This window comes from Cololabis saira, chromosome 19, assembly GCF_033807715.1.
Source record: "Cololabis saira isolate AMF1-May2022 chromosome 19, fColSai1.1, whole genome shotgun sequence".
In the NCBI taxonomy this organism is placed as follows: domain Eukaryota; kingdom Metazoa; phylum Chordata; class Actinopteri; order Beloniformes; family Belonidae; genus Cololabis; species Cololabis saira.
The window spans coordinates 7645975-7673340 of NC_084605.1; the positions used below are offsets into that span (position 1 = coordinate 7645975).

At 40.2% G+C, this 27366-nt stretch overlaps 2 protein-coding genes across 2 annotated transcripts; both read right to left on the reverse strand.

Annotated features, from left to right (window-relative positions):
• Window positions 1-3620: 3620 nt before the first annotated feature.
• Window positions 3621-5408, reverse strand: LOC133419782 (uncharacterized). Its single transcript, XM_061709198.1, has 3 exons — window positions 5378-5408; window positions 4557-4627; window positions 3621-4496 (listed from the first exon to the last, which is right to left on the reverse strand). The coding sequence occupies exons 1-3, from the start codon at window positions 5406-5408 to the stop codon at window positions 3621-3623; spliced, it is 978 nt and encodes a 325-aa protein (XP_061565182.1).
• Window positions 5409-5541: 133 nt separating this feature from the next.
• LOC133419783 (D(5)-like dopamine receptor) lies at window positions 5542-23750 on the reverse strand. The gene is made up of 6 exons (XM_061709199.1): window positions 23685-23750; window positions 23371-23384; window positions 18366-18716; window positions 13962-14431; window positions 13374-13533; window positions 5542-5638 (listed from the first exon to the last, which is right to left on the reverse strand). The coding sequence occupies exons 1-6, from the start codon at window positions 23748-23750 to the stop codon at window positions 5542-5544; spliced, it is 1158 nt and encodes a 385-aa protein (XP_061565183.1).
• Between the last annotated feature and the right edge of the window lie 3616 nt (window positions 23751-27366).

The window sequence follows — 27366 nt, forward strand, 5'->3', positions numbered from 1 at the left end:
CTTTCTTTCCCTCTGACACATAAACGCTGTTGATGCTGATGGCCAAAACTTGCATGAAGTCAATTCTGGAGTCCAAACATGTTTTTTTTTTTTTAGGACCAGGATCAACATTCGCACATACTGACATTAATTTACTATTGTTGTTATAGTGAGGGCTCCTTTTACAGATTTCCTGCTTCCTCTTTGGAGATGTGTAGCACCTTTAGTCCTAGATTTAAGAAATAATGGTTACTCACATCTCTAGGTTCGGGTAAGGAGTTGTAATGACTCAAAAAGAGGAGTGGCTTGAACAGGTGATATTTTAATATCAATGAAGGACAAAATAATAAACATTCACATATGGGTTGTGCACGTTTACCCACCGCAAAGCGCTCGAAAACAACAAGAAAAAAATAAAACGCAAGAAAAATAAAGAGTCCTGGGACACTGAGCTCTCCTGCTCAGGTCTGGTGATTCCTCTCGTACCCCTTTTACACCAAGCTGGTTCCAGAGCTGGTTCCGGGCTAGAGCCAGACTTAGCACCAGTTTTCTTTGGTTTTACACCGCCCAAACACCGGCTCCTGGCTCTCAAAACGGGTGCTACGCCAGCCCCTTTGAGCTGCTGAGCCAGCCTTAAGAACCGCTTTACGTTGGGGGCTATGTGCTTACGTCGGGGGCTGGGGGCGGGGTTGGGGGCGGTGTTACTGAGCAACCAAAGCAGAATAAACACGGAAGAGCACCATTTTTAAACAACGTAGCGTTGAGGACGGCGGTTGAGCTACCAGACTCTTATTTGTTTTATTCTTGAGAATGGAAGGAAAAATTAAGCAGCAGTGGTCCGTGGAGGAGACAACCTGTCTCCTGGCAGTGTGGTCCTCTGCCGAGATTCAGAGGAAGCTAGAGGGGGCGTCGAGGACCAAACCGGTCTTTGAGCAGATTCAGAGAGAAATGGCTGCAGGAGGCTACGAACGCAGCATAGTCCAGCTTGTAAACAAGCTTAAAAAACTGAAGAAAGATTATAGGGACCAGAAAAGGGACATGGGGCGTAGCAGCAGTGGGCGGCCACAATATAACCCGCATTTTGATGTCCTCGATGCGGTGCTCGGCGACCGACCGGCGTGCAACGCCACCGGAGCGCTGAACTCGAGGACGGCCATGCTGGACTCAGTCCTGGAGGGATCCACGCTGCAGCAAAACTCCACACAGGCTGGTAAGTTTATTGATCAAATGTTTCGCCAAATGGAGCTTAACTTATCGAACTACTACTTTTCGAAATCAGTGTTACTTGGGTAATGTTGCCTACAACAATAGCTAACGTTAGCATGCTACTTTGTAGATTAGCCATTGTTTAATCGAGCAACTCTACCTTACATTTGGCCGCATAAAAGGATAATATTAAGTGCAGTTGGTAAGTTTGTTTACTAAAGCACTGCTCTCTTCTTTTTTGTTGCTTATAGACTTCACAGACCTGGGTGAGTCCGAGGAGCCCCTAACTCTCCATTCAACTCCCCTGAGGAGCAGCTCACCATCGCCATCTTCCTCCTCAAGCCAAACATCGGGCCCAGTCCAGTCCAGACCGGGTAAGATTTGTTGTACTGGGTATATAGTAACGATAGTCTGTTACACCAGATGGTTTTCAAATAATAGAGATATAGACGCCTCTACAGGCAGGCCCTGACCAAAAAAAACAGTCTTTCACTTACCACTGTGGCATGTATCTATCAATCTGGATATTAAATAATATTGTTTGGTCTGGCAACTCTCCATGGAGAAAGTTACAAATACTAACAATTGAAATAAGTCAAATGTACTTGATAGTAATGTGTGGTGCAGAGTAGAAGTTGTTTTTTAATTGTTATTGCTCTTTTTTTCCACAGGGAAACGCAAAAGGATCACAGAGTTGTCCGACTACATGGAGCAAGTGGCTAAAACGTTTCTGCAGCAGAGCAGACCTAAACACTGCGCTGCTGCAGGAGATGCGTGAGATGCGTGAGCAGTCGGCAGCGTACATTGGACTGATGGGACGCGTGGTGTCTCTAATGGAGGCCCAAAGGAAGTGAAGATTTAATTTCCTGTTTTTATTTTTGCACAGCACTCTACACTTTTTACACTTTTACACTTTGACTTTTTTACCTTTTTTACCTTTTTCTATATATATTTAACTTTTTTAATAAAGACATTTTTGAACTTGACATGTCTGCATCAGTGTTGTCTCACTTTATGGGTACCAGTAAAACTTGTAAGCTATGAATAAATCTAAATTCCTAAGACAGTTAAACTGCAGGGAAGCCCAATGCCCTGACCTATATATAATTATCATAAAGTTCTAGTCAAAAATGTCAAATTTTATTTAAAATAGCACCTACAATTTAACTAGATGACTTTTACCTGATTTGTGCAAACCTAAACTTTAAATACATAGAATATGCCAGTGTAACTGGCTTGTAATACATTTCTCAAAATTCACTTGAAAGAAATGTAAACACACCACTCACATTCATTACTAGTAATACCACAGGTAACTTTTGCGTATTTCATTCAGACCAGAAAAGAACACAGGTGATTTCTTTCTTATTGTAAAAAAAAGAAATTTGGTCCCCGGAACATATGTACAAATGTTCCATCGGTTCTTTTACATCTTGAGATATCTTATAAATAAAATATAAAACTCACTGATCTTTCCTTAATTGTGTATGAGGTTATAAATATTTCCTATTTCAGATAATCCAAGTCGGATTATTTGTTTTGATAAGTGAACAATGCTCCATATTTGTAAATATTTAAAAAAGTGTTTGTTAGGGATGTTGTATTCTGATTTTAATTGCATGTTCGAATTAAATAAATCCTTGAACTGTATTAAGCCTTGTGTTTGCCCATTCGACTATGTTGATATGCTTAATATTCAGATCTGGATTTTGATAAACGTAAATTTAATTTATATAGCACCTTACATCAACCTGAAGGTGAACCAAAGTGCTTTACATAACATACAAGAATAAAACATATGAACATATAAAAAACATCAAGTATAAAAAAGTGTCGCCACACTACTGGGTATTAAAAGCCACCCTGAATAAATAAGTTTTAATTTTAGATTTAAAAAGGCCCAGGTCTTTGAAATATATAAATATAAACTTATAGTGGAATGCATTGAAGTACAAGTGGTAATGTTTTTCCTACAATCTCTCCATGCTAACAGGGAACAGAGAAACATTTGTCTTTTTTATTTTATCAAACTTATATTTATAAATAAGAGAGACCAGTGGCAGGGGTTCGGAAAACTTTGCCTCCATTTGGACCCACAGAGACTCCTGTCTCCCCAATAATATATTAATTTATTTTATTATAATATTCTGATGAGAAATGGGACAAATTCTTAGTAAGATTGAACTGCTTATATGTATATATACATACACATGTATTTGTATTGTGTGTGTATACTAATATATACACACACACACACACACACACACACACACACACACACACACACACTTCGTACACATCAATATTGGTTTATAGAGAAAAATGCCTCACAATCTCACTTCATCATATGATATAAAAGAAGACAACATGCCAGTCAACATTACTTTTGTTTTATTTAAATTTGATGAACATGACTATATATGACGTATTGTACATCACTCATTCCCTCCGTTAAAGTAGCGCATTAATGCTGCTCTAATGTCAGCTCCTTCAGGAGTGCCATTTTCGGGTACTGCCTGAAGAAGAGGCTGAATGTTCATGTTCCTGTCTGGGTGGTCCTCGCTGAAATTGTCTCCATGTTCCTCACAAATGTTGTGAAGCACGCAGCAAGTCAGTGCCATTTTCTTGGCCAGCTCCAGCTTGGCGTCGTTCCTTTTCAGGAGGCATCTCCACCGTCCTTTCAGTCTTCCAAAACACATCTCCACAACCGATCGTGCACTGCTCAGCCTGTAGTTGTAGGTGCGTTGCTCAGGGGTCAGTCTGCCAGTGTCCGAAAAGGGCTTCATGAGCCAGTTTTGCATGGGGTAGGCAGGGTCACCAATCAGATAATGTCCCACATCACAGCCAGAGATGGTCACTTTCTTTTGGCTCAGTAATTCCCCATCACCTAAGACTTCCCACAAATCTGACTGCCGCAGTACCCTTGCATCATGCACACTCCCTGCAAAGCCAACACACACATCCCAGAAGAGACCTTTACCGTCCACCACTGCTTGCAGAATAACTGAATGCCATCCTTTGCGGTTGTAATAGTCCCGAGCATGCTCCTCGGGTGCAATAATTGGCAGGTGGGATCCATCTATGGCACCGACACACTGTGGTACTCTCCAACGGTTATGGAAGAATGTGGCTAGTTCAACCAACTTGTCAGCATCAGGAGATTTAATATGGGCAGGAAGTAGCACCTTGACAACTGTGTTGCAGAAGTCCTGAACACAATTAAAAACTGTACTCAGGCTTACTCCAAAAAGATGGCTGATGGTCCTGTATTCACTGCCAGTGGCCAGCTTCCAGATGGCTATGGCAACACGCTTTTGGATTGGGACACACAAACGGAAATTTGTGTCCGTTCTCCCCATGGCATGCTTTACTTGAGCGCAGATGTACTCAAACGACTCCCGGGACACACGGAAATTCTGCACGAACTGCTGAGAGCTGAAATCTGGAACAATTGTGTCCCACCAGTGTTGGGATCGTGGATGTGCCCAGACAACACGTGACCTCCGCCTTGCCCCCAGCCACAAGGATACCTGTTAAGATACAAAATATAACGACTTATTAGTATTGGCTTTTAAATGCAATACAACTGAGAAACAAATACAAAATAAAATACACAGTATGTTTATACAGTACATAGTATAAATATACTGTGTATGTATCTATACGGTATACACACACATTATTTATATATATATATATATATATATATATATATATATATAAAAGATAGCAATTATAATGTAAAAAAACTGCTTTCTGGGATCAGAGTATGGGATTAGAAAAAGGTTTCCACAGGTAACATTTGATTTTACTCCCTGAAGAAAGTAATTCATGGCAGAGAAATTACTATTTACCTGCCATATATACTTTAGCAGGTCTCTTATCAGCTTTTAACAAATAACCACGTGTACTGAATGCAGACAATGAAAACGCGGCACAGCCGAGCGACTACATGAAAGGAGACACCATTACAGAGAGCAAAGTATCCTAATATCTACAATTACTGGTTCCGAAGTCCCAAATAAACTAAACAGATGTGACCTATAATGTTTTCGTTCTCTAGCCCAGAACATTTGACTGTTTGTTGAATTTAGACACACGCGCTGTGAGGACGAGCTCTTCACTCACGTTCAGAACAACAAAGGCTTCTCACGTTCGGCGTTTATAAAAGTAACACATGTTAAACTCTTACCTGTCTCGAGCGTGATGGCTGTTCGTGGCATCTTCGACGAGCAAGAACTTGCTGAACTTGCTGGATCACAAACCTTTTCTGTTCAAAAAAGGCTAGAGAAGCCAGCAGCAACACTTGCAGCACAGCGTCGTCCTCCATCTTTGTTGTGGTGACTGAATTTGGCGCTACTTGTACCCGGAAATGGTGACGTAGACAGACGTCTGCAGTAACGTGATAACATGATGACGTGGCTCTCTGGCCAGCTCCTGGCCAGCACCAGCTCTGTGTAAAAGCAACCGGTTCTTACTTAGAACCAACCGCGAACCGGCTCTAGCACCAGCACTAGCACCAGCTCTGGAACCAGCTTGGTGTAAAAGGGGTATCGGAGGATCCAATGTGTATGTTCTGTGTATTTGTGTCAACCGAAACTCTTTGTCTTCAGTCTTTTCTGTTATAACTACTACCCGGGTAGGTGAGGAGTATGTGTGTATCTTATCTGCTCTCGATATGTGAGATTCAGATGATCCGGATTCGATGAGGAAGGTAGGTTCTGCAGCTGGCCACACTGCAGCTCCAACTCTCTCACGTTCTCTCAGACTCGTTGGGCTGGGCTCGCCATCTCAATCGTCTCTTTCTCTATTTCTCGTACAGCAGTTTCAAACTAGCAAAGAAAAAAAAAACAACCTACACAGAAAGTGTATAGGTGTAAGAAACGTAATCCAATTCTGTCTCTGTTTCCTATGAGTACTCATCATTTTCTCAGCTCACACATGAAAAGTATATCACCAAAAAATTAAGGAAATACATTAAAACACCATGAATTAAAACGATTAGTTTTAACCATGAATGCAATCAATTATTCATATCAACAATAGTATTTTTTTAAACAGACACATGCTTAATGTATCATCTTAAACCTCTATTTATCTTTTATCATTACTTTTTAACTATTTTAATTCACTTTTTTAATATTTAACTCTTCAACATGAAGTTAATTACAGTTTTCATACATTAAAGTGCAATTTCTTCATCAATAAATGAAATATACCACACCCTGAATGGTGCTACTACCATTTGAAGTGGCTAATAACATAAATAAAGCAGATTGAATTGTATAAATAATGAATAACTGCATTTTCTCAGTTGCAACCACATGGAAACTTCGCTTTAGCTTAGCAATTAGCATTTTAAGCTAGCGATCTTTTTACAAACAATAAACTACGGTAGAAAATGCACAGAAGTAACAGAAAAACATTGGGAGACTTCACCTGGCATATTTTAAGCAATATAGACCAACTTAACCCAAGCTAATGGCACAATAAATGCATTTTTACCATCTGAACAGCTACCGAACTGTGTGCTAACTCAGGGGTTCCCAACCTTTTTTGAGCCAAGGACCAGCAGAAGTATAAACAAAAAGCTCAGGGACCGGTTGACAATTTATGTCAATTTTAATAAACATTTTAGAAAAAAACTATGCATTTTAAAATGCAGGCTATCATCAGCGACGTTAGCTGATGTTGTGGCCTTTAAAACTTGCTTCTGCAAATCTAAGTCACGTTTTTTCCTTTCGAAAAAATCCACTGGTTTGTCTTTGAGAGAAGGATGTTTTGTATAAGTGTCTTTGAAGCTTGGATGGCTTCATTGCTTCGTTGGCGAGCGTTTCTCCACATAAAATACATAGTGGGTTTGGCGCCTCCAAATCGCCCGTTGCAACAAATCCGTATTTTATATAATGTCGTACTTGCGATTAAAGCTTTTGCTTTTCTTTTTGGTAGGATTTTCTACTTGTTCATCACCATTTCTTTTACTCGAACAACCAGTAAAGAAACGGCTCATGGAGGTTTGCTGAGGTCCGCTCATCTCTGGGTCATTCTTCCAAACCGGTGCATTTCCTGTCCCACTGATGTTTATAAGTGTATTTTATCCAATCTTTCACCAAAATCTTTGTTTAGCATCTCTCCTTATGCACAAAGATGTCCCCTTTAATACAGTATAAAACATATATAAATACTAAGTTTCTATCAGAAATTACGTGTCTTTTTTCCAGCTGACACCACCTATTTTTCATGTCCCCAATAGCCTTCCATGAAAGTGTACTTGTGATATGGACAATATAATGGAGATAAAGAACATAAATGACCACATCAAAATGTGCATCTGTCTGTGCTTTTTTGTTTGCAATATTTTTGTTCAAAATATATTTATGATTTTTCAGTAAAATCACAGTACTTAGTCCCGTCCCCTAGTATTCGCTCAACTCCGTCCCACAAATCATTACCCCCCTCCCCTTCCCCGAAAATTGGACCAGTCCATATGAAATCACAAACAGGAAGTTGCATCATACAAGTCTTCAGACAACAGACTTCAGACAAAATTTAAGTGTGCTCTTTCATAACTTATTTCAGTGATCTATACTGTGATACTGTGGTCGTCAATCATAACAACTCAACTCAGTTACATGAAAAAAAGATAGAGAGGTATTGTTTTTCAAATTTATATCTGTCATTGCAAGTATACATATTATACCTTAATTTCATGCATGCCATGTGCTCCTTTGTTACCCACCATGTGGGGAGCAGCGGTCATCTTGAGGAAAAAATCCAACTCCGTCACACTCAACTCCGTTACATGTTTGAATGTGACGGAGTTGAGCATAAGTGTTTAAACCGTCATAACTTCTGGCTGGAATGGCCTAGAGACTTACTTTTTCTGGACAGACTGTATAGAAAATCTGAGGGTAGATTTGACAGTTTAAAAAAGATTGGTATGGTAAGCTTTGTTTGTTTCCTCAACTCCGTTACGATTTTCAACTCCGTCACACAAGGCTCAACTCTATCACACGTATACATTTTTTATCAATTATTTATCATTGTTTATGAAAACATCATCTATTGATGGTTGGAGGTTGTCTGAAATGTTTAGAAGATCATACAAATATAATTTTTTGACTCACATTCTGAAGTTAAAACAACTTTAACTCAAAGTCCAGGAGGCCCTTGGTTAAAAAAAATGCTATTTCAGGTGGAGGAAGAGCAAATGTGTGATATTGTCAGCATTTTTTATGTTCTCAATTATTGAATTAGAGTGAGGGACATCTGATTCATAGAAAAATTATGTTTTAATTACAATAATATGTTTTAATAGAGTTCAGACCAATTCCATAGTGTCCATAACGGAGTTGAGGCCAAATAGTGCCCACATCCCACAATAATGACCAAAAATGATTACGATTTGCAACCTGAGGTGGGAAAATATGATTTTCTACAACTTTAACATGTTCTTAAAGTTGTGAAGTATTCAGAATATTAATACATTTGGGTAAAAAATTTGAGAATGTCAATGTCTAAATTGCACCGGTTTGGAAGAATGACCCCTCTGCAGCTGACTGTACCTGACCTGCATACAGCACCTGTGCATGGCGCTGTTCAGTCCGGTCGGGTACCAGAACTTATTGTCCGCCAAGCCATGACAGGGCTGCCACTCAAAGAAACACATTTCGATTTATACAAGTTTTGGATGAAATTATATGACAAAAAAATGCAAAAATAGTTTTCTTAAATTTAGTATGAGGTTGCTTTAATTATGTGGCAAATGATAATAAACACGAGAAAGATGGGTACTTCAATGAAAAATAGATATTTTATTCAACTTTGCTGCTGTTCATACAAAAAGTAAATAAAAAACAATTTTTTTTCAAAGATTTTCACTTGAAATAAGTAGAAAAATCTGAGATTTTTTTGCTTGTAATAAGAAGATAAATCTTGTTCCACTGGCAGATTTTCCTACTTATTTCAAGTGAAAATTGACTTGAAACAGGTGAAAATTGTCAAATGAGTTATTTTTCTGGTGTTATTTTTCTGGTGATGACTCCACTGCCAATCCAGGAAGCAGGAACACACGGAGACACACGTCAAGCACTGGAACTCTGCAACAAAAAACCACAAACAAAACACGAAACCGACACGGAGCCGACCAAAACATGAACAGCAATCGATCCAAATCTTGAGATCTGATCGCAGTCTGAGCTAAGCTATCGCTACCGCTACCTAAACCCAAAAACTAGAGAGCAAGCATGCAGGTGAACAAGCCAGTGTGTATGTCTATGTGTGTGTATGCGTGTATGTATATGATCATGCGCGTGTGTGTGTGTGTGTGTATGTGTGTGTGTGTGTGTATATGTGTGTACGTACGTGTGTGTGTACATGTCTTTGTGGCTGTGTGTGTGTGTGTATGTATATGTTTGTGTGGCTGTGTATGTTTGTGTATATGTATGTGACTGCTTTCGAACTGTCCCGCCTCGACATATGATTTCAGCAGCTAGGTCTGACTGTTTAGCTGGATTTTGAAGCATAAAAAGTTGAAAAATCTGACCAACTTTTTAAAGGAGCAAAGCAGAAACCATCTAAATTCTGGATGAAGGCTCATGCAGGACTAAGTTTCATTGCAGTTTCTCGACTGACCTCCAGAGGCTGATTCCAAAAGTGAGTCACTGACCTCCAGGTTAAAATGTCCAAATTTAAAGCAGAAATAAACATATTTACAGCCTGGTTCAAAGCTTAGCAAAGCAACCACCCATTTGTACTACCAACCCACTGATTTTCTTTTATCAGGCAGACGAGTTGACATGTTAAACGCTGTAAACAGCCAGAAGCCCTAAAGATATTTGGGTAGGAATCTGCTGAAGGAGCTGGTAGCCAAAGCTAACTTTGATTGATCTACTGTGGGCTGTTCCCGTCAGCCTCCTGAGCAACAAAAAAGCTTAATAGATTTTTTTTTTTACCACTTATAAGATAAAACGATCACCACAGTCACCGTATTTGTTGATATCAGTAATTAACTCATGCCCATGGTGGATGAGTTGCTGAATAACCACATGAATGCAAATGAAGGTTTGGTGACGTAACCAGGTCTTAATCAGCCTATGATGTTTCACCTGAAAAAAAAAATGGTTCAAGAGGAATAGATAGTTATCAAAAAGGTATTAATTGACCCTGAATAACTAATACATCTATTGATTGTAATTGATTGTAAATGTCATTGACTTCACACAAAGAATGACACACACACTGTCAGTCGATTTGGTTACGATTATTATTGAACACACTTTCAATTTCCAATTAAACTACATTGTCCTTTTTAGATATCTTAAATTAAGTTTTGACTAGTCAGAACGAAGTTGTAGATATCTTGAACTGGAATTATGACTAGTCCAAATGACATAGATATCTCAAACTGGAATAAAAGATAGTCATAATTTAATTGTAGATATCTATAATCAAGTTATAGATATCTTGAAATGAATTTTAATTAGAGATATCTCAAATTGGACATATCTTTAACTTCCATTCTGCCTAGTCAAAATGTAATTACAGATATCTTGGATTAGAGTTATGAATAGTAAAAATGACGTTATAGATATCTTGAATGACAATTGTGACTAGTCACAATGTAATTACGACTAGTCAAAATGCAGTTGTAGATATGTGCAATGTTAATTCCGGATAGTCAAACTTAGCCATTAAATGTTAAAACAGCTTGCCATAGAGCCTCTGTCCTCAAATCCCGTTCTTTTCTCTTCCACAGCAATCCAGCAATTGTTGAGGTGGGTTACAGTGACATAAACAACGTGTACAAAGGTATGAAATACAAGCGCTCCCAGTTGGTCTAATTTTGTTTGTTTTTTTGGGGGGGGAAAACTACAAGAAAACGTTTTGTTTGGTTCTCTATGTAATTGTAATTTATTTATTTATTTCAAAACAGGGACAGTGCACAATAAGACATTCATCTTTTGCAAGAGAATTTGCATTGTGCCAGGTTGTAGCAGCTTGCTATTTTCCACATGTAGTCCCTGGGCAGGTTGATTGAATACTACATATAAATTAGTATAGAAAAAGAAAAAATAAGTAAAAGAGCAGATCAAAGCAAAAAGACCACAGATAAAATAGATACATAAAACATGGAAGCAGATTCAACAGAGCGATCTGTCAGATGTTGGCACCTAAGATTAAAGCCAGGCTGCCCCCCCAACACACACACACACACACACACACACACACACACACACACACACACACACACACACACACACACACACACACACACACACACACACACACACACACACACACACACACACACACACACACACACTATGAGTCATTGCAATACATGCGAATGATGACTTCCCAAATGCAGTTTTACGTTGGGGTCCACTACACTCCCCTCTTGTAACAGATCTGGTTGTTCGTGTTGACTTCTCAGAGCAGAGAGTAACACATTTTCTCAAGGGGGGAGGGCAGCATTATCGATAATTTAAAAAAAGTAAGCAGACATTTTAGTGCTTTGTATGGAAGAGTATTAGGGCCAGGCAGGAGAAAAATAAAAATAATATTTTATAGGAGGAAGATTTTTTTTTTTATTATGCACTTTGAGAAAAAAGTCGAAATGTCGAGAAAAAAGTCGAAATGTTGAGAAAAAATACGAAATGTCGAGAAAAAAGTCGAAATGTTGAGATTAATGTTGAAGTACAATTTCGAGAAAAAAGTCAAAATGGCGAGAATAATTGAAATACAATTTCGAGAAAAAAGTCGAAATGTCGAGAAAAAAGTAAAAATTTCGTGAATAAAGCTGAAATGTTGATATAAAAGGCGAAATTTCGACTTTATTCTTGAAATTATATTTCAACATTATTCTCGACATTTCGAATTTTTTCTCGACATTTCGAATTTTTTCTCGAAGTGCACAATAAAAAAAAATCTTCCCCTCACAAATATTTTTGTCCTGCATAGCCCTAATACTACGGAAGAATATTAGGGCCAGGCAGGAGAAAAATAAAAATAATATTTTAGAGGAGGAAGATTTTTTTTTTTTCATTATGCACTTCGAGAAAAAAGTCAAAATGTCGAGAAAAAAGTTGAAAAGTCGAGATAAATGTTGAAATGTCGAGATTAATGTTAAAATACAATTTCGAGAAAAAAGTCGAAATGTCGAGAATATTGTTGAAGTATAATTTCAAGAACAAGTTGAAATGTTGAGAAAAAAGTCAAAATTTCATGAAAAAAGTCGAAATGTTGAGAAAAAAGGCGAAATTTCGACTTTATTCACGAAATTTCGACTTTTTTCTCGAAATTGTATTTCAACATTAATCTTGACATTTCGACTTTTTTCTCGACATTTCATCTTTTTTCTCGAAGTGCACAATAAAACAAAAATCTTCCACTTTCAAATGTTTTTTCTCTTGCCTGGCCCTAATACTCTTCCGTAGCTTTATCAGATTTTCAAAGTTTAAAATGTCATATTTATCAGAGGTGTCAAGTAACAAATACTACATACTACTAGTACAAATACTTCGTTACGTTACTTAAGTAGAAATTTTGGATATCTATACTTATTTTTTTATTTTTCAGACGACTTTTTACTTTTACTCCTTACATTTTCACGCAATTATCTGTACTTTTTACTCCTTACATTTTAAAAACAGCCTCGTTACTCTATTTCATTTCGGCCTTTAAAAAAAACGATCCAGTTAAATTGCTCCATCCGGATAGAGTGAATTTGGTTGTGGTTGTTTCAGATGTTCTTGTCCAGTTTTGTTCTTACATCCGTTCCCTCAGATTCCTGCAACTAAACTTGGATGTACATTCCAATAAAGGTTAGGATAAATGATAACATGCCTCTGAAGTTTGACTTTTTGCACCATTACAATACTTATAGGCAACTAGTCATCATATCTCCTGCTCTCTGAAACACATGTTAATGCTCAATAGTACACATATATGGTTCTTTAATATATTTGCATTATACTAAGATACATTCATTTTCAATGGCTTTTGTCCTTAATGGCTTTTTCCCCCCTTACATTACTTTTACTTTTATACTTTAAGTAGTTTTGAAACCTGTACTTTTATACTTGAGTAAAAAACTTGAGTTGATACTTCAACTTCTATTTTTAAACACTAGTATCTATACTTCTACCTGAGTAATGAATGTGAATACTTTTGACACCTGTGAGTACCTGCTGCAGCCCAGGATGGTGGAGAAGGCCCTGCGGAAGTCTGCGTTGAAGGCGTAGATGACCGGGTTCAGGGACGAGTTGGCCCAGCCGAACCACACGAAGATGCTGAAGGTGGTGTCGCTGACGCACGGCGGCTCCCCGTCCCCGCAGAACGGTGTCGTGCCAAAAAGTGATTGCCTGCCAGAATCTGATTTCTCCCCTGAAAATGGGTCTTTTTACCTGCCAAAAATTGATTGAAAGCCAAATACAGTTAATGAAAGGTTGTTTCTATGTAAATATGATTTGATCTCATTCTTGAGCTTCATAATATAAACACTAGAGCTCACGGGATTGCTTTTAACTCCTTTAAAGGACCATAACACAAAATAGGCATTTTCAGCTGCCAAAAATTGATTGAAGGCCAAATACAGTTAATGAAAAGTTGTTTCTGCCTAAATATGACTTGATCTCATTCTTGAGCTTCATAATCTGAAAATCTGACATTTTAGCGCTGTCGCTCAACGGGCTGCTGTGCGCGCTCCCGCGGCCAGAAATAAGAAGAAATCAGATTCTGGCAGGCAATCACTTTTTGGCACAACAACGGCACCACGCAGTTCAGCACGAAGAACGGCAGCCAGCAGAACACAAACACCCCCATGATGATGGACAGCGTCTTCAGCACTTTGGTTTCCCGCTTGAAGGACGTTTTCAGAGAGCTCTCGTCGTGCGTCGAGGCGCGGCCGGGGCCGGGGCACCGGCCGGGGCCGCGGCCGCGGCGCGGGCTGTGCGCGCACCGCGCCCGCGGCGCCGCAGCCTTCTCCAGGGACGAGATGCGCCGGATCTGAGTCTGAGCGATGCGGAAAATGCGCGTGTACGTGCCCACCATGATCACCACGGGGATGTAGAAGCTGATGAGGGAGGAGGAGATGGCGTAAGTGCGGTTCAGGCTGGCGTTGCAGCCGCGCGGGTCGTCCGGCGCGGAGTCGTCGTGCGCCTGGCGGTGCCAGTTGAGCCGGACGGGGATGAAGGAGATGAGCACGGACAGAGTCCACGCCACGCCGATCATCAGGAAGGCGAACCTGGCAAGCAGAGGTGTCAAAAGCAGAGCCGGAATAAATAAATGGAAGGCAGACTGTGATTTTTGGGCCCCCTTCCATCGATGTTATTTATGAATTGAAATCTTAAACTTACCAAAGTTACTAATAAAAGTTAATTCACATTTTACATGGCATTGTCATAGTCAAGTTGGTTCTTTGTATTCCAAAATAAGTCATGTGTTCTATATTAAACAGTCTATCAAACTATTTTTGGATTTGTATTATTTATACGTTATTACACCGCTCTATTAAATGCTATTAAATGATCCTTATCTTATCGATTGCAAGTATCATTGTTAAGGTATTAGTACCAGTAAATCACCAATAGGTGTCAGCATTGCTATGTAAAAAGAGTAAAATAAGATAAATGTTTTAAGCTATTGCATTTTGCAGAAAATCTTAATTAAATGTGTTGATTAAATTGAATAGGTAAATAAGAAGTCAAATCTACAAATTTACAGTAAGACAAAGTATGCATGTCTGTATGTGTATATGTATGTGTATGCGTATATATATGTATGTATACTAAATATAGTAATAATGCACATATATATATGCCTTAGGTTTTTACCGGCATGGTATCAACCATTATTATGTGTGCAAACAGAATTTATTTTTTATTTTTTTTGTCCCTCTGTCTGGGCCCCTCCCCTGTCAATCGGGCCCTAGGCACATGCCTAGTTTTCCTTTGCGTTAATCCGGCTCTGGTCAAAAGTATTCACATTCATTACTCAGGTAGAAGTATAGATACTAGAGTTTAAAAATACTCCTGTAGAAGTTGAAGTATCAACTCAAGTTTTATACTCAAGTAAAAGTATAAAAGTACTGGTTTCAAAACTACTTAAAGTAATGCAAATATATTAAAGAACCATATATGTGTACTATTGAGCATTAACATGTGTTTCAGAGAGCAGAAGATATGATGACTAGTTGCCTAGAAGCAGTACTCGAGTTGTAAAAAAAAATCAGGGGGGATGGTGGATTTTATCATATGGGGACAGATAATTTGTGCTGATTACAAATAATATAATATATTACAAATAATAGCAGTGACCAAAACACCTGCAGAAATACTGCAGGAATGACATAGCAGCAGTTAAATGCAGCCTTCTGTAAGCTTTAAATATCCACTGGGCTTACATCAAATACATCAAAACACAACAATAAAAAACAGTTTTCTGAACTTATCAATATGACTCTGTCCTTCACAGGATAAGTTAAATGGATCACTGCAAAAACTCACAATCTTAACAAGAATATTTGTCTTATTTCTAGTTAAAATGTCTCATTTTAGTAAAAAAAAACTCATTACACTTAAAACAAGATTCATCACTGGAAAAAACAACAATTTTTACCTGTTTCAAGTAGATTTTCACTTAAAATTGGCAGACAAATCTGCCAGTGGAACAAGATTTTTTTGCTTGGAATAAGAAGATAAATCTTGTCCCACTGGCAGATTTTTCTACTTATTTCAAGTGAAAATTTACTTGAAGGTGAAAATTGTCGAATACGTTATTTTTCCGGTGTTATTTTTTCTGGTGATGACTCTAAATGTTGAAATAGCAGTAAAACCACATTCATTGATGAAATGGCATAAGGGATGGAAAGGGGGGATGGCAGTTTTACAGAGGGATGATTTTGACCGTTTTTATTTCAGGGGGGGATGCCATCCCCCCTCATCCCCCCTCAACTCGAGTACTGCCTATAGAAGTATATGGTAATGGTGCAAAAAGTCAAACTTCAGAGGCATGTTATCATTTATCCTAACCTTTATTGGAATGTACATCCAAGTTTAGTTGCAGGAATCTGAGGGAACGGATGTAAGAACAAAACTGGACAAGAACATCTGAAACAACCACAACCAAATTCACTCTATCCGGATGGAGCAATTTAACTGGATAGTTTTTTTTAAAGGCCGATATGAAAGGCCGAGGCTGTTTTTAAAATGTAAGGAGTAAAAAGTACAGATAATTGCGTGAAAATGTAAGGAGTAAAAGTAAAAAGTCGTCTGAAAAATAATTACTCCAGTGAAGTATAGATAACCAAAATTTCTACTTAGGTAACAAAGTATTTGTACTTCGTTACTTGACACCTCTGGACATAATTAGACAGTAAATAACAAATACGATTGAAATAATTAAGAATAAGATGATAAGAAAAGAAGTAAAATAATAAAAAGCAGCTGTTAAACAGTGGCGTCAATTCAGTGGAAGCTAAGGTATGGCAAGGTTACGAGTCACAGAACTTAACTACAGTATCAATCAACACGTCCAGCAAATACTCATCACAGAAGTCTGATATGTAGCTGATCTGTGTGGTCAAGAAAATTGGAACTTTTTCAAATGCAGTCTCGCTCACTGCAAAAACTCAAAATCTTACCAGAATATTTGTCTTATTTCTAGTTAAAATGTCTCATTTTTAGTCAAAAAATCTCATTACACTTAAAACAAGAGTCATTACCAGAAAAATAACTTGTTATTTGACCATTTTCACCTGTTTCAAGTAAATTTTCACTTGAAATAAGTAGAAAAATCTGCCAGTGGGACAAGATTTATCTTCTCATTACAAGCAAAAAAATCTTGTTCCATTGGCAGATTTTTCTACTTATTTTAAGTGAAAATCTACTTGAAACAGGTGAAAATGGTTGTTTTTGAGTCTTGTCCTAAATGTAATGAGATTTTTTTTTAAATGAGACTAAAAATGAGACATTTTAAGTAGAAATAAGACAAATATTCTTGTTAAGATTTTGAGTTTTTGCAGTGTAAAATAACTAGTGAAATCGATCATGTTGTTCTTATTTGCATTTGTAGTTATTCCATAAATGTATTTGAAAAAACAAACATTAACATTTAACCCTTGAAGCCAAGGTGTGGCGGCTGCCATACCTTCATACCCAATTGACGCCCCAGCTAGGGTTGCCACCCGTCCCGTAAAATACGGAATTGTCCTTTATTTGAGAAAAAAATGTTGCGTCCCGTATTGAACTAATACGGGACACGATTTGTACCGTATTTTCATTAACTTTTACACCATATTCTAGTTGAATTATTGAAATAAATTAACTTTTACACCATATTCTAGTTGAATTATTGAAATAAATTAACTTTTACACCATATTCTAGTTGAATTATTGAAATAAGTTAACTTTTACACCATATTCTAGTTGAATTATTGAAATAAGTTAACTTTTACACCATATTCTAGTTGAATTATTGAAATAAATTAACTTTTACACCATATTCTAGTTGAATTATTGAAATAAATTAACTTTTACACCGTATTCTAGTGGAATTATTGAAATAAATTACCTTTTACACCATATTCTAGTTGAATTATTGAAATAAGTTAACTTTTACACCATATTCTAGTTGAATTATTGAAATAAGTTAACTTTTACACCATATTCTAGTTGAATTATTGAAATAAATTAACTTTTACACCATATTCTAGTTGAATTATTGAAATAAATTAACTTTTACACCATATTCTAGTTGAATTATTGAAATAAATTAACTTTTACACCATATTCTAGTTGAATTATTGAAATAAGTTAACTTTTACACCATATTCTAGTTGAATTATTGAAATAAATTAACTTTAACACCATATTCTTCACCTGTAGGCTATATTATACATCTGGGCCGATGTGGACATACATAGCATAGGAGGATATTTCAGTTGCTAGTATGGTTGTCTGTCTGTACAGTCATGCAAGTTCAATGCTATTAAAGCACTTTAAACTTTAAATCAAAGCATTTAGTTTTTTCATATAAAATAAACACATTTTTATTCAGTTTAGAAGTTTTGGGGCTTTTTTTTGGCTCCTGCGCTGCTGAAATCAGGGCGTCCCTTATTTCTATTTCTGAAAGGTGGCAACCCTAGCCCCAGCTGTTAAAAATAAGGGCAGTATAACTACCTGCGCGTCATCCTGCGCTCGTACTTGAAGGGGCTGGAGATGGCCCAGTAGCGGTCCATGCTGATGACGCACAGGTTGAGGATGGACGCCGTGGAGCACATGATGTCGAAGGCCACCCACGTGTCGCAGAAGCGGCCGAAGAGCCAGACGCCGGCCACCTCGGACACGGCCCGCCACGGCATCACCAGCACGGCCACGAACAGGTCGGACACGGCCAGCGAGATGACGAACGAGTTGGTGACTTTGGAGCGCAGGTGGCGGAACTTGACGACGGCGGCGCAGACCAGCGTGTTGCCCAGCAGCGTGGACACGATCAGGACGCACAGGACGCAGCCGGCCAGGACGCGCAGGCTGAGGCTGAGCTGCGGATCCCGGTCCAGGATCCGAGGCTCGCTGGAAGAGCTCTCCATGGATACGGAGTCACCTCCCGTCTCACCACACTAATCCATCCTCCCTCCAAACATCTCCTCACTCCGACCTCCGCGGGTCTGAAGTGAAGTGATCACCATCTCTCTCTGCATCAGCGTCAAACCCTCGACTGGAGCTGATTCCTGCAGGTTCCCCCTCCAGCTCCGTCCAGGCTCCACGCAGCAACCCGAGTGGGCACCTGCACTCATACAATTATTGTGCTTGATCTACTTAAAAAAAATAAATCTACTTTTTGCATGAGATTATTATAGACAGGGTCAATTTTCACAAAATCAGAACCCTGAAGGCATTTTGCGAATATTTATAACTGACAACATTTCTAGGGGTATTAAGGGGTGCTGGATCCAAATCTGCTGTATATGAAGCTCAAAAATGTTCCAAAATGCCTCAAAATTGAGAAATCCAACATGGCCGCCACCGCCAGGCTGATTTTTCAGTATATCTTTTTTACTAAACAAGGTACAAAAATGAATTAAATGTACTTTTGTAAGTTATCCTACATGGGCAATTTGATGCCATATTCAGAATTGAGATGTAATGTGAAGAAACTATGAATAATTACTCAGTTATTATTATTATTATTATTATTAATATTAGGCTACTTTTACTTACTTTGTATTTTGTTTTGAGGTAAAATGTATCAAATGTGCTGGAATGGAACCTTTGCCATCCCCAATCTCGATATATCTCAAATCTGAATATGGCATCAAATTTCCCATGTGATAACTTACAAAAGTACATTTAATTCATTTTTGTACCTTGTTTAGTAAAAAAGATATACTGGAAAATAGATTTCAGCCTGGCGGTGGCGGCCATGTTGGATTTCTCAATTTTGAGGCATTTTGGGACATTTTTGAGCTTCATATACAGCAGATTTGGATTCGGCACCCCTTAATACCCCTAGAAATGTTGTCTGTAAGTGGCCGTGAGTTGTGTTAATTGAGCACTGTCGCTTTAAATTTCCCGTGCCTTGTAACTCCCGCGTGCACGCTTCAAGTCAAGCTCAGAGAAAGACGACACCTCGAAAAAGATAGAAGCAAGAAAGAAAGCTTATAATAATTTATCTTTAACATCTTCTCTCCACTGTTAATGAGTGTTTAATTTTGTTTCACCCCACTCATTTTTTGGTTAACAGTGTTATTGTGTGCCTTTTTGTGACGTTTTTGGAGATAGAATTATCTGCAATTTTAATTTAAAAGAAGACTGTTTTTGTTTGTGAAGCCAGCAAAGTTCATGGCTAACTAGCTTTTTGCAACAGTATTGGTGGCAGCTTTCCAAGGATTCCCCTTAGCACCCTTGATCAGCGGAGCGAGTTTTCACGGTGTTCGACGTCTTTGGTGCTATGCACAAATCTTCAAATAAACTACACCCGTCTGGAAACACTCCAAGCCTGTTCCTTCAAAATCTTGGGTTGCTACAGTGAAAACTCGTCGCGTGTGGAGTGGTGAAAGTCCTCCCTTTCCTGGTAGAACACCGCCATCTACTGGTCATCAGAATTCATTCTTCGAGCAACACTCAGGCAAGATCAGTCCATGTAGTTTAATGGACAATAATAGACTGTTTGGACTGTTTGGACTTGAAATACAGTACATTAATTTATTGGACTGTGGTTACCTTCATATAAGCAATGTATTGCTCATGTTTTGATGATTTGATTTAATTCTAAATCTGAAATTGCATGATTAAGGATAAAAAAGGGTAATTTCATTTCACATGATTGAACCACTGAACCTGCTAGTGTGAATCATCTGTAGAGTAACTGTTTGTGTGTTAACCTATGTATGTTGAATGTAATCATTTAGTGCTCGTTTGATATTAAGAGTTTGCTGAGTTATAAACAAGTATAATTTAGTACAATCAAACAGCTACAAAAAACTTCAACAAAATGTCACTTAGTGGTGAGGAAATGGATAACACACAACAGGAAGAACAAATTGATAGCACACAACAGGACGAGTCAAATAGGCCTACACGTGTTAAAACCTTTACAGAGAAGGGTCAAGAGTTACATGACAAGAAGGCCATAAAACACAAAAAAGACTTTATAAAGGCTTATGACTCCTGGAAAGAGACTGCAAGGCGGGTCAGAACAGCTCTAAAATCATTCTGTTCTCAAGAAGAACTAGAAAATTACAAAGAAGAAATCCAAACTAATTACAATGTAATTAGTGAATGCTACGAGCACATTCAGCGTAATCATCTAGCCACCCCAGACATAGTCTCCAGGATGGACGTCTCTATTGCAATAACTGAAGAGGTCTGTGAAATGGTACAGAAGAGGCTAGAAACTGTAGAGAATCCATTTAACGATAACCTCGAGAAGGCAAGAGTGAGGTTAGTGCTAAACAAAAATGAGTATGGGTCTGTCTTCGGAGAAACGGATACAGATACTGTACTCTCAGTGTCCAGAGAGTCTGACCACTCAAGAACCTCAAGCAAACACGTAGACGCAGAAGCTGAACTAGCAGCGAAAGAAGAAAGGGCTAAAGCAGTGTACGAGATCCAGGCTCAGGAAGAGGCTCTCAAAAGAGCAGAGTTGGAGATGCTTGAAGAAAAGAAAAGGCTAGAAGTACTACAGGCAAAAACAGAAGTGAGGATAGCAGCGGCTAGAGTAAAAGTATACCAAAGCGTTGAAAATGATAACAAAGACTGGGTCAAAGGGACTGATTATCAAACTGAACTCAAAAGCCAGCTGAACCCACACTCAAAACCCTTCGAGCCCCCTCGAACACCAGCAAAAACGTACCAGCCTTCTCCAGCTAAAATGTTCCAGCGTCCACAAACGCATACTTCTGCGCCAATATCTCAAGAGAAAGATAGCCTAACCCAAGCACTCATAGCTTCACTCAGTATAAATCGTCTGCCTGCCCCCGAGCCACCAAAGTTCTCAGGTGAGCCCCTGAAGTATATAGACTGGAAGATGTCTTTCATGGCAGTGATAGACCGCCAGCCTCTACCAGCTCACGAGAAAATGTTTTATTTAAAAAACTATCTGAGTGGAGATGCACGCAAAGCTGTAGAGGGATTTTTCTACAGAAATTCAGAAGAAGCCTATCAGGGAGCCTTGAAGGTCCTCGAAGAGCGATATGGACACCCCTTCATCGTGCAGAAGGCTATCAGAGACAAGCTATCGAAGTGGCCCAAAGTCAGTTCAAGTGATCCTGCTGCACTCAGGGAGTTTGCTGATTTCCTGCAAGGATGCGTTGAAACAATGCCTCATGTGAAAGGATTGAACATCCTGGACGACTGTGAAGAGAACCATAAGCTGCTGAAAAAACTTCCAGACTGGATTGTCCGGAAATGGAGCAGAGTCGTCACACACAGTCTAGATGAATCCGGAGAATACCCAAGCTTCTCATACTTCACCGCATTCATCCAAACAGAAGCGAGGATTGCCTGTAATCCAATCACCTCCCCATTTCTGATAAAATCGACGGACGACAGACAACCCAAGAGAGCTCGAGCGCTTCATACAAACACTGAAAGGAACAACTCCACTGAAGAGGTAAAGGAAACGTCAAACCTCAGACCAAGGCCACCTTGTCTAACCTGCAAAGATGAAACGCACGGCGTTGCAAAATGTCCCATCTTTGCAGCGAAATCGATGGAAGACAAAAAGGGCTTCATACGTGAAAATAACCTCTGTTTCGGATGCCTGAGAAAGGGACACAGCAGCAAGGACTGCAAAAAACGACATACTTGTGGCACGTGTAACCGACGTCATCCGACCTGCCTCCATGAAGAGAGAAACAACCGGCCTGCGGAAGCACCAGAGAAAAAGCCCACTTCCACAGGCGGCAGCAGTATGCAGGAGGAAATCAAGATCACGTCTAATGCAATTATGCAACGCACCTCTGCCACATCAAGCATTGTTCCTGTTTTCATATCATCTGCAACAGAGCCCCAGAAAGAAATTCTAACGTATGCGCTTCTGGACACGCAGAGCGACTCGACATTCATCTTGGACGACCTACTTGAAGAGCTAAACGTAAAGACCAAAGCAGTACAGCTGAAGCTTAGTACCATGACAGCTGTTGATACTGTAATATCGAGCAAAAGTGTTGCTGGTCTACAAGTCCGAGGACTACAGTCTGAGAAACAAATCCAGCTGCGTCAAGCGTACACCCGTGACTTCATCCCGGTCGACAGATCCTACATTCCGACTTCAAAGACAGCTTTGCAGTGGCCTCATCTCAAGCACCTCGCAAAGAAACTTCCACCACTGAAAGACTGCGAAGTGGGACTGTTGATTGGAAGCAACTGCCCGTTGGCATTAGCACCCTTAGAGGTCGTCACAGGGAGTGGAAACGATCCATTCGCTCAGAGAACTGAACTCGGCTGGAGCATTGTCGGATCATCAAACCCACACCTGGATCGCCAGGGAAACCAGAGTTTCGTCCATCGAGTTGCAGTAAAAGAGATGCCAGCACCGTCAGCCATTGACGTGTTGAAGATGTTGGAGTCGGACTTTAACGAGAGGAAGTATGCAGACAAAGACAAGTATGTGTCACAAGATGATGTTCGCTTCATCCAGCTGCTGAGTGACAACATTATTCAAAGGGAAGATGGACACTACGAAATGCCCCTCCCCTTCAAGAGCACAGATCCTCCTCCTCTGCCAAACAATAAGAAGTTGGCAGAAATCCGACTGCAGTACCTGAAGAAAAAGCTAAAAAATAACAAGCAGTATTATGATCAGTACAATTCCTTCATGGAGGAAATGCTCAAGAAAGGTGATGCAGAGCGAGCCCTTGAAACGGGAGAAAAGCAGACTGAATGGTACATACCACACCATGGTGTGTTCCACCCCAAGAAGCCAGAGAAGCTAAGGGTCGTCTTCGACTGTTCAGCAAAGTTTCGTGGAGTCTCATTGAATGACATGTTGCTCACGGGACCTGACCTGATCAATCCCCTCCTCGGAGTACTCTGTCGCTTCAGGAAGGAACCCGTAGCCATCATCTGTGACATCGAGAAAATGTTTCATCAGTTCTATGTGTCACCTGAACTACGGGACTACTTACGGTTTCTCTGGTGGGAGGGTGGAGACTTGGAAAAGGAGCCTCAAGAGTATCGCATGGCTGTCCACCTATTTGGTGCCGCTTCGTCTCCTGGATGTGCCAACTTCGGCCTAAAGTACCTGGCTCACCAACACGAAGATGATTATCCAACAGCATCAGCCTTCATCAAAAAGAACTTCTACGTTGACGATGGGCTCATCAGCGTCCCAACCGTAGAAGAAGCCAAAGAGCTGATCGCTGATGCACAAGAGTTGTGCAAGAGAGGAGGTCTGCGTCTCCACAAGTTCAATTCTAATGACAGAAAGGTTCTGGACTCTGTGGACGCAACAGAAAGAGCAGTGACATCCGAACCCCTCAACGTCGATCTACATGCTGCACCAGCAGAACGTGCGCTCGGAATTCAGTGGTCACTCGAAAATGACAACTTCAACTTTGATGTGAACCTACAGATGAAATCCTCCACGCGCCGCGGGATCCTATCAGTCATCGCTTCCCTGTACGATCCAGTTGGATTTGTGGCACCATTCATCCTAACTGGAAAATGCATACTTCAGGAGCTCTGTCGCAGAGGCATCGCATGGGATGACCTACTTCCTGAAGACTTAAGCCCACGGTGGGAGAAATGGAAAGAGGGTCTCCAAAGGCTGAAGGAAGTTTCCATACCAAGATGTTACCAACCACGAGACTTTGGTAAAACTGTTAGAAGGGAACTCCATCACTTTTCGGACGCAAGCAACCAGGGCTATGGCTCCTGTTCATATCTGAGAAGCAAGAACGAAGACGGCAAAGTCTACTGCAGTCTCGTGATGGCAAAAGCCAGAGTTGCACCCACGAAACTTACCAGCATTCCAAGACTTGAACTCTCAGCAGCGGTGGTCGCTGCGAAATCAAGTGTCATGCTAAGAAACGAGCTTGAGATGAAGATTGATGGAGAGTTTTTCTGGACCGACTCCCAAGTGGTCCTAGCTTACATCAGTAATGAAGCAAGACGGTTTCATGTCTTTGTTGCCAATCGTGTCCAAATGATCAGAGAATACACAAGCCCCAGCCAATGGCACTACATAGACACAACCAAAAACCCAGCTGACCACGCCTCAAGAGGCCTCCTCGCAACAGAAATCTCCTCAACTAACTGGTTAATGGGACCTGAATTCCTGTGGAAATCGGAAATACATGCAGCGTCTGACCTCCAACCAGAATTGCTCGTCGGCGATCCTGAAGTCAAGTCAATGCAGGCGTTTGCAACCAAAGTTGAACCTCCCCAACCAAACATACTTACCAACTTGAGTCGATTCTCCTCTTGGTCAAGACTCCTGAATGTCGTCGCGAGAATCAAGAGACTGAAGTCCAAGCAAAAATGTCCCAGAGAACCTGTGACTCTGGAAGAACGTGAGGCAGCAGCTGTAGTAGTGATCCAGCTCATACAAGAAGAAGCGTTCTCCCAAGAAATGAAGACACTTCAGAAGGGAGAAAGTCTTCCAAACTCCAGTACTCTGTTTCGCCTGGATCCCATCCTAGAGGAGGGAATACTTCGCGTCGGCGGAAGACTGAAGCAGTCGTCCCTATGTCTACAAGTCAAGCATCCCGTGATTCTACCCAAAGAAGGACACATCACCAAGTTGATCCTGACTCATTACCATGACAAAATCTGTCACCAAGGTCGAAGTCAAACTGTAACAGAACTTCGAGCCAATGGGTTTTGGGTCCTCGGTGGAAGCAAATCAGTTGCTAAGTTGATTCACGGCTGTGTGAGATGCAGAAGACTTCGACGGCCATCAGAAGAACAGCGCATGGCTGAGCTTCCGAAGGAGCGCACAGAAGCCTCTGCTCCCTTCACCTACTGTGGCATTGATTGCTTCGGTCCATTCATCACAAAGAAAGCCCGTAAAGAGCAAAAGCGATATGGCTTAATCTTCACCTGCTTCTCCTCGCGAGCTGTGCACCTCGAGATGCTTGAGGATTTGTCCACGGATGCTTTTATTAACGCCCTAAGATGCTTCATCAGCCTCCGTGGAGCCGTTCGCCAACTCCATTGCGATCAAGGAACCAATTTCGTGGGAGCCAGTAACGAGTTCAGGAAAGCACTGAAACAACATGATGCGGAGACACTCGAGAGCTTCTTCGCAGAAAAGCAATGCGAGTTCGTCTTCAACGCTCCCTCCGCAAGTCACGCTGGCGGCGTCTGGGAGCGCCAGATCCGTACTGTTCGCAACGTCCTGAATGCCACACTCAGCCAGTGCTCAGGCAGACTTGATGATTCGTCCCTAAGAACTCTGTTCTACGAAGCCATGGCCATTGTGAACAGCCGTCCGTTAACTGTCAACGGAGTGAACGATCCTACCTCACTCGAACCTCTAACGCCAAACCATTTCCTAATGATGAAGTCCAAGATTGCCCTCCCACCCCCTGGGAAGTTTGAAAAGGAGGATGTCTATGCAACAAAAAGGTGGCGAAGAGTCCAATACTTGGTCGAACAGTTCTGGAGCCGATGGAAAAGAGAGTATCTCATGAACATTTCCACACGGCAGAAGTGGCACTCGACTCGACGCAACCTTAAGGTGGATGACCTGGTCATCATAAAGGAAGACACCCCAAGAAACCAATGGCATCTTGGTCGAGTGGTTGGAACCACAGAAGAGAGTGATGGACTTGTGCGTCGTGTTAGAGTGTTAGTAGGAGACAAGACATTAGGAAAACAAAACCATTCAACTAAACCTTTGATCTTAGAAAGGCCCATTCAGAAACTAGTTCTCCTCCTTGAGAGTGAATGATAAGTTTGGTAGCCTATACCTTAAATCTTGCGTGAAGTACTTACCTGCAAATCACGTAGGCATAAGACTCATGTATACCTATTCAGTCAGGAAGATCCATGTCTTCATTCTGTATAACATGAGTGGTGGGAGTGTAAGTGGCCGTGAGTTGTGTTAATTGAGCACTGTCGCTTTAAATTTCCCGTGCCTTGTAACTCCCGCGTGCACGCTTCAAGTCAAGCTCAGAGAAAGACGACACCTCGAAAAAGATAGAAGCAAGAAAGAAAGCTTATAATAATTTATCTTTAACATCTTCTCTCCACTGTTAATGAGTGTTTAATTTTGTTTCACCCCACTCATTTTTTGGTTAACAGTGTTATTGTGTGCCTTTTTGTGACGTTTTTGGAGATAGAATTATCTGCAATTTTAATTTAAAAGAAGACTGTTTTTGTTTGTGAAGCCAGCAAAGTTCATGGCTAACTAGCTTTTTGCAACAGTATTGGTGGCAGCTTTCCAAGGATTCCCCTTAGCACCCTTGATCAGCGGAGCGAGTTTTCACGGTGTTCGACGTCTTTGGTGCTATGCACAAATCTTCAAATAAACTACACCCGTCTGGAAACACTCCAAGCCTGTTCCTTCAAAATCTTGGGTTGCTACATTGTCAGTTATAAATATTCACAAAATGCCTTCAGCACTTTAAATAAGCACATTTTCAGAAATTCTGCCTAGACTATTATGTAGATCAAGAAAGACTAGTCTTTGTATAAACTACTTAATTTTATGTATGTAAATAATACATTTTGC